The sequence below is a fragment of the Dipodomys spectabilis genome, unplaced genomic scaffold (genome assembly GCF_019054845.1).
Source record: "Dipodomys spectabilis isolate Male_0828 unplaced genomic scaffold, ASM1905484v1 ptg000506l, whole genome shotgun sequence".
Lineage (NCBI taxonomy): Eukaryota > Metazoa > Chordata > Mammalia > Rodentia > Heteromyidae > Dipodomys > Dipodomys spectabilis.
The window spans coordinates 1,744,768-1,765,000 of NW_024871183.1; the positions used below are offsets into that span (position 1 = coordinate 1,744,768).

At 37.8% G+C, this 20,233-nt stretch overlaps 1 protein-coding gene across 3 annotated transcripts in view; it reads right to left on the minus strand.

Moving 5' to 3' along the window:
* Positions 1-20,233, minus strand: part of Mfn1 (mitofusin 1) — a 60,365-nt gene that overhangs the window by 37,056 nt on the left and 3,076 nt on the right. For all 3 annotated transcript variants that reach the window (XM_042669810.1, XM_042669809.1, XM_042669811.1), the window contains exons 3-9: positions 17,810-17,945; positions 13,592-13,754; positions 12,931-13,055; positions 11,299-11,407; positions 7,673-7,780; positions 7,292-7,445; positions 5,286-5,353 (exon numbers count right to left, since the gene is read on the minus strand). In XM_042669810.1, coding sequence (XP_042525744.1) covers positions 5,286-5,353; positions 7,292-7,445; positions 7,673-7,780; positions 11,299-11,407; positions 12,931-13,055; positions 13,592-13,754; positions 17,810-17,945 — 863 coding nt within the window. The remainder of the gene's footprint in view (positions 1-5,285; positions 5,354-7,291; positions 7,446-7,672; positions 7,781-11,298; positions 11,408-12,930; positions 13,056-13,591; positions 13,755-17,809; positions 17,946-20,233) is intronic.

Below are 20,233 nucleotides of genomic sequence, written 5' to 3' on the forward strand. Positions count from 1 at the left end.
GCCCTTGCCCAGAGTTCAAGCTCTACAACCAACAACAACAACAACAAAATCAAAGCATCTGAACTTTAAAAACTCTTCTATCAATAGGAAAGCCAAAAATAATACTTAGACAAGGAAAACTGTGCTAAGGACATGATGGATGACCCAGGTCATCTCCCTAACAATCATGAGGCTCTGAATTTTAATACCAAAACCTACTGACAAAAAGGACTAAAGTGGATACTAAAAATCTCAAGAGTATGCACAAAACTATGTTTATAAATTCAGTCATTAAGTCCTTTCATAAAAAGAAAAACCAATTCAAGTAGGAAACTATGTTAAAGATTAACAAAAACTTTATGATTAAAAGTCCAATAGCAATATTTATCAATTTTATATATTAACCAAGGGCTGAAGCTAGAGTTTGGAGGAGATAAAGCAATTAAAATCACTGGTAAATCTGATAAAGGTAGGAATGTGGGGTGGGAGGTGCATGCAATTAAAGGACATGACATTTTAACATTGTAAATTTTAATTCACATTCCTGCATAGGGAGGAGAAAACATTTCTCTACTTTTTTTCTATTTCTCCCAACTTTATCCTGTTATACTAAAATAAATCTTTGCTAAAACTTTTGTGAGATTCTCCCTATTGGAAGACACCTTGAAATGTTTTCCATATGTGGATCTCAAAGTGATTTTGCATAAGAAATGGGAAACAGAGAACTCCTCGTTCATCATCTGGTGACAGAAACTAGCAACTCTGATCCAAGACTAAACCTCACACATAAAAGAATAACTTGTTTCTTTGAGGATTTGTTTTGGGGAGGTTAATTTTTTGAGCTCTGAGTATTTTAGATAAAAGGCCTCTGTCTGATTCATTGCTAATAAAAATCTCCCATTCTGTGAGCTTTCTATTTATCTTGCTAGCTATGCCATTTGCCATCCAGAAACCATTTCAGTATGATGCAATACCTACCATTTATCTAGTCATTCTTTGATTTGTTGTGATTCGGAATCTTTACTTAAGTTTTGACCTGGGCCTAGGAACCTTAGTGTTTCCCCTATCCTTTCCTGTAATATTTTCAGGGTATCTGGTCTTACATTGAAGTCTTTAATCCATTTGGAGTTGATTCTAGTGCAGGGTGAGATATAAGGATCTAATTCCAGTTTTCTGCACATGTATAGCCAATTCTGCCAGTACCATTTGTTGAAGAGACTTTCTTCCACCCTATGTTTTGGATCCCTTATCAAATATTATAGGTTTGTGGTTTCATTTCTGGGTTTTTTTACTCTATTCCACTGGTTCTCAGGATATACTTAGGAGGGGACTGCAAGATCTCAATAGCTATGTGCATAAGATCATATAAAATGATGCTCATAGAAATGAACTCCAAGAAAAGGAAGAAGTTTTACTGTTTGTGATTCTTTTTTTTTCTTTTATTTTCTTCTTTCATTTTTACTTCTGTCGCTGTTTTTGATATCTGTACCCTTTCTTGTATATAAGTTTATCTGATTTGGGGAGGGGAAGAGGAAGCACAGAAATGGTGGGACAAAGGGTGCACCAATTTAACAGTGAAACCCACTAGACACTATGTTGGAATAAACTACATAACTTTGTGGGGAGGAAAATAGGCAGGGGAGAAACTGGAAGAGAATGAAGGAGGGGGGCAACACTGTTTAAAAGAAAATGTACTCATTACCTGACTCATGTATCTAACCCTCTGTACATCACCTTTACAATAAAATTTAAAAAACAAACAGTAACTTCATGGTTTTGGTCTAGATCACGACTTTTGTCAACGAATTTCCTGGCAACCGAATTTCCTGAAATAAGATAGGGAAATAACTTTCTGGTAGGGTTAGCAATCTACTTTCAGCTCAGAAGCAGCTACTGAAGACAGACCATTAACCCTCTGCATCTCTTTTAAGATTAAAAGGAGTCAAAGTCCTTTGGGGGGAAAACAAATTAATAAATGTCAAAAGGGCATAAGACAGTCTTTGGAAACAGGAAATAGAAACTGAAATGCAAGCAAACAACTAAGGTCCTCCGTAGTGCTAAATTACAAGAACAGGAGAGAGAAAGGTCTTCTGGTATAGATTTAGGCCCTTGAACTTGCTGGGCAGGTGCTCTACTTAAACAACACTCCTAATCCTTATTTCGCTTTATTTTTATTTTTGTTGGTCATGAGGCTTGAACTCTGGGCTTGGGCGTTGTCCCTATGCTCTTCAGCTCAAGGCAAGCGTTCTACACTTGAGCCACAGCATCACTTCCGGTTTTCTAGTGGTTTATTGGACATGAGAGTCTCACATACTTTCCTGCCCAGGCTGGCTTTGAACCGTGATCCTCAGATGTCAGCCTCCTGAGTAACTAAGACTACAGGCATGAGCCACCAGTGCCTGGCTTTATTTTTTGCATAGTGTCTGTTTTCAGTCTCTGGCCTCACGCCTTTTAAAAAATCTATGCTGCTACTAATGAACTACCAGACTTGGCTTATTCATTGAGATGGGGGTCTCATACTTTTTGCCAGGGTTGGTCATGAACTATGATCTTCCCAATCTCTGCCTCCCAAGTAGCTGGGACTACAAGTGTGAATCACTTTCCCCAGCCAATAATTAAGTTCTACACAAATTCTTTTTTTTTTTTTTTTTTTGGTCGTGGGGCTTGAACTCTGGGCTTGGGCGTTATCCCCCAGCTCTTCAGCTCAAAGCGAGCACTCTACTGCTTGAGCCACAGCTCCACTTCAGGTTTTCTAGTGGTTTATTGGAGATAAGAGTCTCGTGGTCTTTCCTGCCCAGGATGGCTCTGACCTGCGATCCCAAGATCTCAGCTTCCTGAGTAGCTATGATTACAGGAGTAAGCCACCAGAGTCTGGCTGTTTTCTGTTTTTACGTTTTGTTGGGGGGTCTGGTCATGGGGCCTGAACTCTGGGCCTGGGCGCTGTCCCTCAGCATTCCAGCTCAAGGCTAGCGCTCTACCACTTGAGCCACAGCGCCACTTCCGGCTTTTTTTTCTTATGTGGTACTGGGGAATCGAACCCAGGGCCTCAGGCATGCAAGGCAAGTGCTCTACCACTGAGCCACCTTCCTAGCCCTGTTTTTTTTAACTGTATTTTTTGTCATTTCTTTTTTGGTACTGGGGATCGAACCCAGGACGCTGCACTTGCTAGACAAGTGCTTTGCCAGTGAGGGACATCTCAGCCCACAAATTCTTTTCTTTTGTGCAGTACTGGGTTTTGAACTCCAGGCCTTTTGCTTGCTAGGTAGGAGGAACTCCACTGCTTGAGATTCTCCAACCTTTGTTGCTTTTGTTATTTTTCAAATACAGTCCTGCTTTTTGCATAGGAAGGCTGGGCCAATTAGGATTACAGGTATAAGTCACCATACTTAGACTTACACAATAATTTTCACTCTAAATTTTGACACTGTTCGTGACTGTACTGTAAAAGTTACTGCTAATAAGCATTTTTTCCATTTATAACTTTAAATGCTCAAATTAACTACAATAAAAAAATTGAATTAGGACTGGGAATGTGGCCTAGTGGTAGAGTGTTTTTGCCTACTATGCAAAAAGAAGCTCGGGGGCAGTGCCCAGGCCCTGCGTTCAAGCTCCAGAACTGGCCAAAACAAACAAACAAACAAACTAGGGCTGGGAATGTGGCTTAATGGTAAAGTGCTTGCCTTGCATGCATGAAGCACTGGGTTCAATTCCTCAGTATCACATAAACAGTAAAAACCAGAAGTGGTGCTGTGGCTCAAGCGACAGAATGCTAGCCTTGAACAAAAATAGCTCAGGGACAGTGTCCTGGACCTTAGTTCAAGCCCCAGGACTGGAAAAAAAATAAAATAAAAATGAACTAACAAATTTTATCTAAAATATTTTTAAAGAATTGAGATGTAGCTCAGTGGTAGTGTGCTTGCATATACAAGGTTTTGATCCCCAGCAACACAAGAAAAATACAGACAGACCAGAAAACATCTTAAAAGAATAGTTCTTAAGTCTAACTGATTACTACAATCACTTGATTAGTTTTGAATACAAGCAGATTCCCTAGCCAACCTCACCCCAACTGGATCAACATCTCTGCAAAGATCTGTCTGCAGTTTTTTCCCATGTACCTCCTGTGATTCAGATCAGCCAATTTTGGGAACCACTGCCCTATAGTAAATCTTTATTCTTCTGTTTCCCATATCTCCTAGAAGATATTCTTGGAAAGTAAAAGGTGACCTATGCACTGACAGGAAGAAAGTATAAATGTATAAAACAGCATAAGATTTGGTAGAAAGAAAGCAATGGTAAAAATACACAAAACATATATACATAAAGTTCAATAAATAGAAGACAAGGAAAAACAACTGATTTTCTGTCAACATACTTTCCACAAGGATGAAGTAATTAAAGGTATTACCAATCAATTCTCTTGTGAATGTTAAAGAGGGAGAAAGTAAACTACAGTTTTGAGAAACTAGAGTTCAGGTAACCTATGGGTTGACGTTAAAGGACATCTACCGTTATCCTGGGATTCTCAAATAAGTAAAAGAAGCTAAGCATGTTTTCCTTCATAGAACACTTTATATACCTAAAAGACTTTCTTCTCTCACTAGTTTAAAAATGTGGGAAAAGTAAAAAAATATTTAATTTAAAATGTTTTGCCAAGTAAATTTAACATTCATGCTCCTTCTACTTAAGATCATTATTATTGATAGGAAGGAATGGATGTTTTTCTAATTCTCAAGTCTTTGTGTTCAATCACAAGTGGAAAGGCAATATGGAACCTAAGCAGAATTAGATTAAATTAGGCTATGTGAGGGTTTAAAACATTTAATATAAAAGGAGAGGATTTAATAAGTGATAATACAGTTTAAAAATCTAAGACAGTCAAATGATATTAAAAATGCTTTACTTCTCTCTGTGAATAGTAACAATATAAAAATAAAAAGTCTTCATTTTGCTCTCTTATCTGCTTCATTGATCAATTACATGTGTTTGCGCTTGCTCCAAATTATTGCATACAAAGAATTATTATTCACTACACAACCCAAGCCGTACTAGAAGAATTTCTCACTTACATATAAATGTATAAGGAAAAAGAACGAAGAAATTATGATCTTTAATTCTCAACTCTTACACATCATCCAATTGCAGGAGCTTCCTTTCTTCAAACTTTCCTTGTCTCACTTGCTGTGTCAGTAACTACACTTAATAATAGCAGAGGTTATTGACAAAGATAGTAAAGATTACAATCACTCTCCAACCAATTCTAGAATTTTGTATTAGACAATAAATACATTGAGCAAAATTCCTACCTCAAAAATTTGTTCAAAATTCTGAAACTCCTGTAATCTTGCCTGAAATCCTTCAGCAAGTGCCCCACCTGTAATATACGGCCAGAGATTTTAAAATCTAATATAGAAATCTTCCCTTATCCCTGAGAAATATATCCCAAGGCCCTCATGCATGTCTAAAATTGCAGACAGTATTAAACCCTCCATGCAGTATAAAATGTCTTTTTCATATTACTTATGGGTTTATCATGTCCAGTGGCCATAATTTTTGAAGTCAGAACTGTAATGGTAAAAGTAGTACAAATTTCTTTTTCTTCACAATTTCACAGAATTTTTCTTTTTCTTTTTTTTTTTTTGGTCCGATTGTGGGGCCTGAACTCTGGGCCTGGGCGCTGTCCCTCAGCTCTTCAGCTCAAAGCTAACGCTCTACTACTTGAGCCACAGCACCACTTCTGGCTTTTTTCTTTTTGCTTATGTGGTGCTGAGGAATCAAACCCAGGGCCTCAGGCATGCAAGGCAAGCAAGGGCTCTACCACTGACCCACCTTCCCAGCTCCACAGATTTTTTTTTTTACTACAGCATAGGATTTCTTTTTCCTTATTAAGTCAAATATTTTACCTTTTCACTTAAAGGAAACATTTTATGGATTCTTTTGGGGATATCTCAATTGCAAAAATCAGTAAAATAAGTTACTTTAACACAGCATTATAGTCATTGTGCAGCTCATCCAATAAGCAAGATGATGGAGTATATATTATGGATACATTGAAAACAAGATGATTAACATCACCTGGGATGGCTACATAGTTCATCTTGCTACTCAAAACAGCAAGTGATTTAAAATTTGTGTTATTTAAGCCAGGCCCAGATAGCTCTCACTTGTAATCCTAGTTACTCAGAAGGCTAAGATGTGAGAATTGAGGTTCAAAGCCATCCCTGAGTAGATAAGTATGAGGGATTCTCATCTCAAATTAATCATTAAAATCCAGAAGTGAAGCTGTGGTTCAAGTGGTGGAGCACCATCTGTTAAACAAAAAAGCTAAGGTAGAATACAAGACCCTGAATTCAAGCCCTAGTATCAGCATAAATAGTTTAATTATGAAATTTTCCACTTAATATTTTGAGCCTTGGTTGAACATCAGTTGTTGATACTGTAGAAAAGGGAGGGAAACACAAATGTATACAGCAAGGTAAGATTTTTGGTATACTATTTTTGTTGTTGTTGTTGGTAATGGGGCTTGAACTCTGCGCCTGTGTCCTGTCCCTCAGCTCTTTAGCTCAAGGCAAGCATTCTATCACTAGAACCACAGAGCTACTTCCAGTTTTCTGCTGGTTAATTGGAGATAAGAGTCTCACAGACTTTCCTTCCCAGGCTGGCTTTGAACTGTGATCCTCAGATTTCAGCCTCCAAAGTAGCTCTGATTATGGCCATGAGTCACCAGTGTCCAGCTCTGGTATAACATTTTTATAAGATACTTCTATGAAAAATAAAATCTAGGGACTGGGAATGTGGCTTAGAATGCTTGTCTAGCTTGTATGAAGCTCTGGGTTCAATTCCTCAGGATCACATAAACAGAAATAAACAAACAAACAAATAAAAATCTAAAGCCAGGCACTGTTGGCTCATGTCTATAATCCTAGCTACTTGGGAGGCTAAAATCTAAGGTTCACATTTTGAAGCTACTGTGGGCAGAAAAGTCTGTGAGGTTCTTATCACCAACTGCCAAATAAAGCCAGAAGTAGAGCTGTGGCTCAAGTGGTAGAACACAACCCTTGAGCACAAAAAACCCAAGGCCAGCACCCAGGCCCTGAGTTCAAGCTGCAGGACCTGCAACAGCACCAAAAAAAAAAAAAAAAAGAAAAGAGAACAAAAGAAAGAAAACCTAGAGCTAAGGGAATTGCTTAAGTGATAAACATAGAGTATTTGGATAGCAATAATGAGGCCCTGAGTTCAAATGCCAATACTGCCAAAAAATGAACGCTAAAATTTAAAAAATTCTAAAAGCCTATATATAATTAATACATACCACCTTCTGGCATTCCTTGTACTTTGTGTTTTCTAGCACTAAGAACTTCCTTTGCTGAAACAAAGAAGATACGATTCCGTGCTTCTGAAGGACTAACAACTTTGAGCTCCTCTACTAAGAAATGCAGGCATCTTTCCATATGTTGTCTGCGTACCTACAAAGTATAAAGACATTTTAATAATTTAAACAAAACGAATTATAGAAAACAACCAGAGGCTGTAGTAAACTTCATTTATAGTGAAATTACAATAGTTCCCACATATCTAATAAATGTAGGAAGTTTTAGTAAATTTGATACTTGATCATAGGAAACCGCTCTTAAATCATCTTAATGGTATTTACATAACAATGTACATGACTTCAAGGAAAAAATTAACTTACATCTTCCATATATTCTGGCTCTGATGCAGAAGCATCCCAACGGTTATTCAGAATGAAAATATTAGGCTTTGAAAGCCGCTCATTCACCTTGTGAAAAAAATGTTTCTCCTGAAAAACACCAAGAATCCCTTTTTAAAGATATTACATATTTATAATTGGAACTTTAATTTACAAAGCTGAATCATTTAGGTATCAATGATTAAGATCTATAAATAAAGGATCCTAAGGCACTTTTCAAGCATTATACCTTTTCAAGGTAAGAAAATAAAACAAGATTTTCTCTGTATCAGCCATGAATCTTTTTTGAAATGTAAATAGTATTTATCACTCTTTACTACACATAGGACATAAAAGTAATTATTAATAAATGGTACATGCTGGGCTGGGAAGGTGGCTCAGTGGTACAGCGCTTGCCTTGCATGCATGAGGCCCTGGGTTCGATTCCCCAGCACCACATAAGCAAAAAGAAAAAAAAAAAAAAAAGCTGGAAGTGGCGCTGTGGCTCAAGTGGTAGAGCGCTAGCCTTGAGCTGAAGAGCTGAGGGACAGCACCCAGGCCCAGAGTTCAGGCCCCACGACCGGACCCAAAAAAAATAAAAAATAAAAAAAATGGTACATGCTTTTAAAAATGTTACTTGAAATCATTTATTGTATTTTTTGAGGGTAGTCCTGCTTAAAGCTAGCGTCTAGGGCTGAAGGCAGTTTAGTGCCTGCCTCACATGTATGAAGCCTTGGGTTCAATTCCTCAGTGCCACATACACAGAAAAAGGGAGAAGTTGTGTGGTAGCTCAAATGGTAGAGTGCTAGTCTTGAGCAAAAGAAGCTCAGGGACAGTGCCCAGGCACTCAGTGCAAACCCAGGACTGGCAAAAAAAAGAAATTAATATTACTACTAATAGTAGTAGTAGTAATAAAAAGCTAGTGCTCTACCACTTGAGCCACAGCTCCATTTCCCTTTTTGATGGTTTAATAGGATAAGAGTCTCATGGACTTTGCTGCTGAGGATGGCTTCAAACTCCAATCCTCAGATCTTAGCCACCTAAGTAGGTAGCACTATAGGCTTGAGCCACTGGTACCCAACTATTAAAACCTTTTTAAGACCTAAGTATTGTTATTAAAGAAAAATTGAGAAGTATCTTGTGAACAGTTCAAACTAAGCTTACAAACTGTATGTACAAAAGCAAAAGAAGTTATTTGTGTCTGTTTATACTGCTTCCTTTTTATAGCCTTTGTAGCTGTACAGGGTGACAGCAAGAGCCAAGGAGGAGAGGTGTAATCCCTGTATAAAATACGAGCCAGCAACACTCTTGTATTTATCAGTTCTCTTTTTAGTCAGTTACTTAAAAAAATTATGATAAGCCATTAAAAAAAAAGAATTAAGCCAAACACCCATGGCACACACCTGTCATCCCAGCTGAAACTAGAAGTATAAAAAGTCAAGATCCTATCTCAGAATAACCAGTAAAAAAGGGCTTAAGCCAGGCGCTGGTGGCTCACCCCTGTAATCCTAGCACTCAGGAGGCTGAAATTTGAGCATCTCCGTTCAAAGCCAGCCGGGGCAGGAAAGTCTGTGAGACTCTTATCTCCAATAAACCACTACAAAACCGGAAGTGGTGCTGTGGCTCTAGTGGCGGAGTGGTCGCCTTGAGCTGAAGAGTGCAAGGACAGTGCCCAAGCCCCGAGTTCAAGCCCCACGACCGATTAAAAAAAAAAAGGCTAAAGACATGGCTTAGCAGTATACTGCCTGCCTGTGTATCCTAGATTTCAAACACTAATACACAAAAACAACCCATTAAAACAAATAAATACCTAAGTAAATTACCATTTTAAGATATTTGTATAGAACTAATTTAAAAAAGTAGGATTCAGTGGTTCATGTTTATAATCCTAGCTACTACTGTTTATGCTGGGAGAGGTGGATCAAGTTTTGAAGCCAACTTGGGCAGATCTATAAGGCTTGCATCTCCAATTAATCACACAAAAACTGGAATTGGGTTATGGCACAAGTGGTAGAGTACCAGACATGAGGAAAAAAATAATTGAGAATAAGTGGCCCTGAACTCAAGCCCCAGTATTGGCACAAACAACAAGAAGCAATTGGAAAGTGTGTAACATAATTACCACGAACAAATGCTATGACTATTCAGAAGGAGAAGCCACATATAGCTGAAATTAGAAAAAGCTATATAAAGGAGGAACTAGTAATAAAATGACCTTGAAAGTACCATTAACAGGGATTGTTAAAAAGAAAACTTCAGCTAGATTCATGTCTGTAATAGTTAATCAGGAGGCTGAAATCAGGAAGATCATGGTTTGAAGCCAGTCCAGACGGAATAGTCCATGAGATTCCATCTCCATAATAATCAGCAAAACATTGGGCTGAAGGCCCAGTGTTCCTTCACATGCAAACAAGTAAGCAAACACAGGCCTTGAGTTCAAACTCAAGTATAGGAATAAAAAAAGAAAAAGAAATTCAGAAGTAGACAAATTGCAGGTAAAGGAAGCTGAAATCTGACAATCACAATTCAGAACTAGTCCTGAGAAATCCTCTAGATACTTATCTTCAAATAATCAACAAATCAGTGAAGTGTGCCTCAAGTGGTATAGTGCTAGCTATGAGCAAAATTAAAAAAAAAAAAAAAAAAGAGCTAGAGCTTGAGGCCCAGAGTTCAAGCAACAGAACAGCAAAAACAAAAACAAAGACCACCAATAGAACAAGAATAGAGGTAAGAGACTGAAATACATTGTATACATGGTGGCACAAAAATGTCAAAATTAGGGGCTGGGAAGGTGGCTCAAGTGGTAGAGTGCTTGCCTCACATACACGAGGCCCTGGGTTCGATTCCTCAGCACCACATAAGCAGAAAAAGCCAGAAGTGGCGCTGTGACTCAAGTGGTAGAACACTAGCCTTGAGCTGAAGAGCCAAGGGACAGCACCAAGGCCCAGAGTTCAAGCCCCACAACCGACAAAAAAAAAAAAATGTCAAAATTAAAGCTCTCCTTATATAGCTACTAATATAGGTTAATATAAACAATCAAATAAATAGAAGCACAAGCAGGGCTTTGTCTGACAGATTGCAGGGACTGGTTTATACCTAATTAAAGAGACATCAGTAAACAACCTAACAATTTTGACACTCATTCTCTCTGAGGTAATCAGAAGTGAATGCAAGTTCAGTTCACACTTTGAACTCATACAAATCCTAGACTGCTACAGTTTCTTTTAGAAAAGTACAGAAAATCAAAAATAGCTATTCCAATCCTATGGAAACACAATGCCTTCATTCTCTCTCTCTTTTTTTTTTTTTTTTTTTTTAATTTTTGGGTTCCGTTGTGGGGCCTAAACTCTGGGCCTGAACGCTGTCCCTCAGCTCTTCAGCTCAAGGCTAGCGCTCTACCACCTGAGCCACGGCGCTACTTCCGGCTTTTTTCTTTTTGCTTATGTGGTACTGAGGAATCGAACCCAGGGCCTTAGGCATGCAAGGTAAGAGCTCTACCACTGAGCCACCTTCCCAGCCCCGTTCATTCTCTCTTGATTATAATTCATGATTTGGATTTCCTTCATGTTCTAAGGGTGAAAATGGACACTATTTGCTTTCCTACCACGCTAAGACAGTGACATGATTACCGTGTTCATTAGTGTTGATTCAGAGTTTGCAACCAAAACGAAGACATCAGCATCTAGGCAAAATTTATCAATCCAGCTATCCAGCTCTGTAGTGACATCTGTGCCTGGACTAATCAAAGTGAGACAACAATTATATTAAAAACAATTGGGTTATAGATTAAAAAATATTTTCATATCATTTGGAGCCTAAAGTTTAGAGTTTAAATCAATTATTCATAATAATGCCTAGGAAATTTTTGACAAATCAAGTAACATGATCAATCTTTTTAATCTTTATATTCTGAAAGACTGGAAAATAAGTACTGAAATAATAAAACTATCTAAGCTACTAGACAATAAAAAGGGGAGGTGCATTTAGCCATAGGTGCTCATGCCTGTAATCCTAACTACTCAGGAGACTGAGGTCAAGAAAACTGACATTCAAAGCCAGCTTAGGAAGAAAAGTCTTTGAGCCTCCATCCCAAATTACCAGAAAAAAGCAGGGCGGGAAGGCATGGCTCAAGTGGTTGAGTAAACAAACTAGCAAATGTGAGGTCCTGAGTTCAATCCTTAGTACTGAAAAACAGAGAGAGTGCAAGCAACCATATCCAGTAAAGCACAGAGATTGAAATGTTTATGTAATAAAAATAAAAATAATGATGATAATGATAATTAAAACCTCTAGTAGCTATAAAAATACCATCCATACCATAAAAATGGCAAGGATTTGCCAATTATCAATCTTCACAGATGAGGTGGTAGATATAATCTGACTTGAAATAAAGTAAAATTGGCTAATATTGTATTTGTATTTCACAAATTATTTTCTCTCTCACCTGAATTATTCTGTTTGATCACCTGAAACACTCTTCTAGCTGAAAGGAATGCCCATCATCAAAAGCAAATAGTTTCCACAGAACACTGATATTTAATTGAAGAAAGCAAGAACATACTTAAATCTTGAAAATCATTACTTCTTTTAGTTAATGAAAAGGTTCAACTGATATGCATAAGCACATATAGTAAGTGATTTTAAAACTCATTAGAGGAACTGGAGGTAAGACTGCTTGCCCAGCATATACAAGCCATTGGTTTATTCTCAAATACCACAAAATAAATTTTTTAAATGTACACTTCATAAAAGACAAATGACACATAGAAAAAAATCCCAAAAGCATTCTCCTAACTCTTGAATAACAAAAAGCTATAGAAACTTCCTAGCGAAATTACTTTAGGCAACATCATCACTAAGTTATTACTGTTAAGGAGAAATACCTATTTAAAGTTATCTTTAAATACGGCTTAAGGAGAGTATTATATACCATGTGCCAAAATCCTGAGTTTAATCCCAGAACCACCAACAATCACAGTAGAGTTTCTAAATCCTATCTCAACTACAATTACTACTGTTACAAAATTTTACAAACTATCAAATTTTATTAAAGAAACTAAAGCAAGTGGTTATCTTCGAAAAAAAAAATTCCTGTAAAAAAATCAGACTATGCAACTATTAAAAACCAGATGTTCATTACAACCTCAAGTGAGAACAAAGCAGCAATTAAATGTCTTAAACTTTTTTATGCCATATACTGAAGTAAATATTATATTAATTATGCTTAAGTCTAGAGAAAACAAATCCAAATATAAACTTACCTGTCTACCAAAACCAGGTCATCTCTCAGGAGGGCACATTTTGCTTTTGGCCAAAAGACATGTACAAGACAGCCAGCTTTCAAATCTTTGTCCATATGGAGAGCATGGGCCAGCTGATTAACTGTCTGAAAAACGAAGGAGAGAAAACAAAAAATATGCTTCTAATAAAAGTTGATAAAAAGGGAGCGAAGTACTAACAAGGAAGGGGAGAACAGGGTGAATATGGTCGAAATGTTTTTATGGGTTTTCTTTGCCAGTCCTGGGACTTAAACTCTGGACAGGGGAACTGGTCCCTGAGCTTCTTTTTTGCCCCAAAGCTAGAAGTCTACCACATGAGCCACAGTGCTACTTCTGATTTTTTAATTTATGTGGTACTGAGGAATCAAACCCAGGACTTCATGCATGCTAGGCAAGTACTCTACCACTAAACCACACTCCCCACCTTAAAATGTTTTGTTTTCAGTGAAATTTGTTGAAATTGTTTTAGAAAATGGAGAGGGAGAGAGAGAGAGAGAGACAGAGAGAGAGAGCGCACTAGGAGACATTTATGTGTGTGTGTAAATTATACTGATGTTTTAAGTTATGCATATACAGCAAATGTTAATATTTTTATAACATTTTATAAAATGTACATTATGTTGCTAATTATTAAATATTCTACCTTCACACTCTTCTTTTCATCTGATCCTTCTGTCATAAGATAGGCTTTATCTCCATCAGTTCCTTCAACGCTCAGGAAGCAATTGGTTGTATGGCCAATTCCACTTGGTAGAACTTTATCCCATAACATTGCATTGATAACAGAGCTTTTTCCACTGCTTGTCCTGAAAAATATACAATATCATGAAAAATAAAGCAAATCAATTTAAAAAAATAACTTGTTCTTCCACTAGGTCTTATTGGCCAACATTTACAAAATTCCAATTTCATTAAAATTTCACCAAAAGGATTTTTTGGTTTTTACAACTAGAAAAAAATTACCAGACAACAAATCCTACTTTTCCCATAAAGATATCCTTAACTTTCTTGCCTCTTGTAACAATTTGAAATCACAGGTCAAAATTTTATACTATTCATAGGATAAAAGATGAAGTCCAACATCCCATCTTCTTTAATCTGGGCTAGGTTGTGAATGCTTCAACAAGGTTAAGCATAAAAGGCAATCATGCTTACTAGATCACATGTATTTGGGAGTCTTGCCATTAAATAGAAGTTCACTTCCAATACATCTGCTGTGTTGTGATAAAGTCAAGCTAAATAATGATATCTGCCCAGATGCCTCCAGTTGACAGTCCTAATCTCCCAGCACCGCAGATGATATCAGCTCTTAATTGATAGGCCTCATCCTTCTTGGGGCTCCAAATACTATGAGGCAAATATAAGGCATCTCCACTGGGCCTTATTCACAATATTCCTTACTCAAAATTCATGAGCACAATAAAACTGTTGCTTTTATTTTGCTAAGTTGGAAGTAATTTTTTTATTGTGAAAATACTGTACAGAGGAGTTACAATTACATGGGCAAGATAATGAGTACATTTCTTATCAAACATTGTAGCCTCTTCCTTTGTTTCCCCTTCCCATCCTTCCCCCGCCCCCCAGTAATTTGTTTTATAATTAGAATAATCGGAACAATTACAGTAACACTGAAAACTAACACCTCATACAACCCTACAGAGGCTTGCTTTCCAATCAATTTACCTAAACCCCAGAAGCTGTTCAGAACCTTTTGTTTCATTACAAAAACATGTTATCTTTAGGGTATATGTCTCACCTCTTTCAGTTTAAGTCATACTTTTGTTTATATTATGGTTTTACTTGTTACACAATGTACTTGTCTCAATAGGTTTTTAATGCCACTAAAATACAACTTACAGGGATATCTATGACAATTCTTTTTTTTTTTTAATTTAATTTTATTTGTGAACATACTGTACAGAGGGGTTACAATTACATGGGCAGGATAATGCGTACACTTCTTACCAAGCATTGCAGCCTCCTCCTTTGGTTTACCCTTCACATCCCTTCCCAGCCTCCCCCCTCCCCCCCAAACCCAATCTATGACAATTCTTAAATTTACTCCTCCTGATCACTTCCTAAGGTTTTGCTACAGTGATCCTCAAGAGCAGTGGCTGGCTGGGAAGGGAAAAAGAGACAGTAACGGATAGAATGAGATTGACTGAAATGCATTCTAAATTATAAATATGTATGGGAATATAACAATGAAATTCTCCTCTGTACAACTAATGTAAACTAATGATAATAATTTTAATCAACAGCTAGGCACAGTGGTGCACATCTGTCATCCCAGCAATGAGGCTAGGATCAGAAGGACCACAGTTGTATACCAGCTGAGGCAAAAAAGTTCACAACAGCCTTATAATAGAAAACACTGAGCACAATGACACAGGCTGATCATCCCAGCTACAGTGGGATGCATAAGTGGTAGGAATTCAGTCCAGGCTAACCTGGACAAAACCTGAGACCCTATCTCAAAGATAACCAGAGCAAGCCAGTGGCTTACATCTGTAATACTAGCTACTCGGGAGGCTGAGATCTGAGGATTGTGGTTCAAAGTAGCCTGGGCAGGAAAGTCTGTGAGAGTCTTATCTCCATTAAACTACCAAAATAGCTGGAAGTGGAGCTATGTCTCAAGAAGTAGAGTACTAGCCTTGACCAAAAGAAGCTCAGGGACAGCACCCAGGTCCAGAGTTCAAGCCCTAGAACAGCATCATGCACATGCACACATGCGCACGCGCACACGCACACACACACAAGAAAACACACACACACACACACACACACACACACACACACGCACGCATGCACAGACGCGCACAGACGCACACACACGAAAAAAGAAAAAAAAAAAACAGAGTAGAAAGGGCAGGAAGAAGCCAGGCACCAGTGGCTCATGCCTGTAATCTTAGTTACTCAGGAGGCTGAGGTCAGTGGATCAGGGTTCAAAGCCAGCCTGGGCAGACAAATCTGGAAGATTATTATCTCCTATTAACCAGCAAAAAGCCAAAAGTAAAAGTGTGGCTCAAGTGGTAAAGCTCAGAGCCCCATATTCAAGCCCTAGTACTAGCACCAAAACAAACAAAAAAAGCCTCAGTACTTTTAATGGTCAGAAGCCCATTACTGATGATTGTGAACCTCTAATCTTTTCTATTGCTCTCACACTTACCATAGAACACTCCTGTGACCAGATATCTTCCATGAAATTTAGGATATCTCTCTAGAAATTCTACAGCACACACCAAATATGTGTCCTTTAATTCAATTTATAACATTCAAATCTCTACTACATAATGTCCCATCTACAAGTAAAGGATTTAATCCTCTAAGACCAGTTTCCAAGTCTAAGATAATGACTTGTGCTTCTAAGCCAGCAAATATAAAATTATAGTTCCCACAAATCCACAAATTTTTTCCTTGGTTAGACAGGTCACAGAACTCAAAGAAACAAACTCTTATGTTATTAGAAGTATATTATAAAGGGTATAGATGAGTAGCCAGATGAGGAGATAGACAGGGCACATTTTGGAGAAGGATAGAGATGAAGTATCCATGACCTCTCTCAGCATAAGCACTTCCAAGCTCATCCATCGGGTTCAATAGTATCAACCCTTTAATCTTCTAATCACTTGGTTTTTCTGGTGACAGGTCTTAGCCTTAAACTATCTAGTGGCCCCCACCTGTCACTCAAAAATGCCAAGAGTCTTAGAAGATTAGAAGTTCTGTGGCAAAGAACACAAAGACCAAATATTTTAGCATACGACTCCTTCCTAATTTTGCTTTTACTACCCACATGGCATCTCTATTTTGTAAAAAATTCCTCTTACTCTCCACCATCTTGTCTTTGTTTTTCCTTTTCATTACATATTCTCCCCTTGTATTCTTTGGTTTCAATCACTAAAATAAGTCAATGATTTCTACATTCTTAGAATTCTAGTTCTAATTTAAAATATCCAATTTTGAATATCTAAGTACCAGAGATGCACATCTAAATTATTCAAAACCAAACTCTACCTTTTTTCCTACATACTTATGTCAAAGAATGGCACTCAAGTAATTCATGACTATTTTCTCACCTTTCTGAAACTAATCACCAGGCTAGACTAACTACTCTTTTGCATTTCTTATCACCCCACTCTCCAAGCTCACAAGCTAGGACTTTAGAATTTTTTATCTAGATTACTATAACTGAGTCTTACCTTCTACTCTCATCCATTCTATTCTCATTATATCCAGTTATAATCCTGTTTATTTTTCAAAATACTTAAAAATGAAACACTTACCAGGATATTTGAAGTCCTTAAAAAAATCTAGCTTGGGGGGGTGAGGGGGGGTATGATTGGGTGGGAGGGAGGGGGGAGGCTGGGAAGGGAGGTGAAGGGTAAACAAAGGAGGAGGCTGCAATGCTTGGTAAGAAATGTATGCATTATCCTGCCCATGTAATTGTAACCCCTCTGTACAGTATGTTCTCAAATAAAATAAAATAAAATTTAAAAAAAAAAAAAAAAGAAAAAAAAAAAAAAAATCTAGCTTGTTTTACTTCCCTCTTCTTGCCAATGTTCCTTAATGCCTTAAATTCTACTACATTTGGTTCTCCAAATGCATAATTTCTCACTTTCAATTTTATGTTTTTTTACAAGCAGTGGAATCCTGGATATTTTCACATCCAATACTAATATGATACTCCTCATATTATTATGAGGCACAGGCTGTGGCTCTGTGCCCTTCACTGCCCATTATCTGAGAGAGTCTTTATTGCACACATAGCTATCCCATGCCCAGAAAAAGAAATAACTTGTTCCAACATCTGACAAAAAAAAGCTTATTTCTCAAAATTAACCTTAGAAGAAATGATGATTACCTGCCAAAAAATGCCACTTTCATGTGTCTCCGAGATAGAACTTCGCCGATGATAGAAAGCTTGTTTTTATAGCCCTGTATTTCTACCAGATCATCCTCAGTGGCTATTCTATCAAGTTCAGGATTCCTATATGTTGCTACAAAATAGAAATGGTATTAGAAAAAGAAGTACAAATCAGTATTAAGTTAATATGTTTTGTGAATATGTGAATATGTTTTGGCTTTGTTCTACATCAATACATTATTTAAAAAATAAAAGTGCTGGGCTGGGAAGGTGGCTCAGTGGTAGAGTGCTTGCCTCATATGCATGAGGCTGTGGGTTCAATTCCTCAGCACCACATAAACAGAAAAAGCCAGAAGTGGCACTGTGGCTTTAGTGGTAGAGTGCTAGCCTTGAGCTTAAAAGCTCAGGGACAGCGCCCAGGCCCAGAGTTCAAGCCCCACAACCAACAAAAAATAAAAATAAAAAATTAAATAAAAATGCTAAATGTTCACATTATTTGAACATTTAGTAAAAGGTACATGCCACCTACTGCAATTAGTTGTAAGAATCCTGTCCAAAAGAATTTAAAAAATAAAGTACTAGGAATGTGGCTTAGTGGAAGAGTGCTTGCCTAGCATACATGAAAGCCCTAGGTTTACTTCCTCAGTGCCACATAAATAGAAAACATTGGAAGTGACACTGTGACTCAAGTTGTACAGCAAAAGAAGCTCAGGGACAGTACCCAGGCCCTGAGCTCAAGCTCCAAGACTGGCAAAAAAAAAAAAAAGTCTCAAGAATAATAACCAGGCTTAGTGGCTAATGCCTGTAAGCCTATCTAATTAGGAGACAGAGATCTGGAAGATCAGGGTTTAAGGTAAGCCTGATCAAAAAACTATCATCACATATCAAGCAACAAATAGGGTATGGTGGCAAGCTGCTGTGATCCTAGCTACATGGAGGCATAGGTAGGATGATCACTGTCAGAGATTAACCCCAGATAAAAACAATTAAACTCTATGACAAAGAATATAAAGCATCAAGGCCAGGTGTGATGGCTCACACCTGTAATCCTGGCTACTCTGGAGGCTGAGATCTCAGGATTGCCATTCAAAGCCAGCCCAGTCAGCAAAATCCATGAGACTCTATCTCCAATAAACCACCAGAAAACAGGAAGTAATGCTGTGGCTCAAGTGGTAGAGAACTCACCTTGAGCTGAAGAGCTCAGGGACAGTGCCCAAGCCCAAGAGTTCAAGCCCCACGACTGACTGACAAAAATAAATAAATAAAGCACCAGAAAGAATGGGGATCTAGCTCCAGTAGTAGAGGGCCTGCTCAGCAGGTATGAGGCCCAGAGTTCAAACTATAGTTTTCATGAAAAGAAAAAAACAAAAAACACTTAAGAATTTCAAAAATAGTTAAAAAATGTAAAGACCTAGGTGATAATGTATTTATTTGTCTAAATCTTTTTTTTTTTTGTCAGTCATGGGGCTTGAACTCTGGGCTTGGGCGCTGTCCCTGCACTCTTCAGCTCAAGGTCAGCACTCCACAGCTTGAGCCACAGTGCCACTTCTGGTTTTCTAGTGATTTATTGAAGATAAGAGTCTCACGGAGTTTCCTGCATGGGCTGGCTTTGAACCACGATCCTCAGATCTCAGCCTCCAGAGTAGCTAGGATTACAGGTGTGAGCCACTGGTGGCCAGCTTTGTCTAAGTCTTAAGAGTACAAATTACCCACCTGAAACAAAATCCACTTTTTTTTGGCTAGTCTTGGGGTTTGAACTCAGGGCCTGGTCACTGTCCCTGAGCTTCTTTTGCTCAAGGCTAGCTCTACCACTTGAGCCATAGTGCCACTTGTGGTTTTTTTCTGTATATGTGGTACTGAGGAATTGAACCAGGACTTCATGCATGCTAGGCAAAAACTCTACCACTAAGTTACATTCCAGCCCCTAAAATACACTTCTGAGAAGAGAAATAAGAATCTAGTACCCTATTATTTTTCAACACAATTTTGAGCTAAGAAGGGGTGTCACATAGTAGAGTGAACAGCAACCCCTCAGAAATTAAGATGCGGTTCATCTAGGCAAGATCTTGCTACCTTATTACATCTTATTCCGCTTCTTACAGGTATGCAACAAAATAGTTCAATCAAGAAGACAAGACAGAGAGAAAAGTGAATTGCAGACTGTATACCTTTCTTCCCAGGATTAGAAGTAAATGTCCATCCTAGCTCTAATCTTTTCCGACACAGAAGGAGAAAGTTCAAAAAGCTATACAGCCCTTTAGGTTTGTTTTATTTCAGGAACAGATTAACATTTATATTCTTATCACTTCTTTTCAAAAGTAACAGACTAATTCAGCTACAGAAATAATCATAATTATAGACTGACAGGCCTACTTAAAACTATTCCAATTCTTACTTAATACTTCCTGTTAACTTTTCATT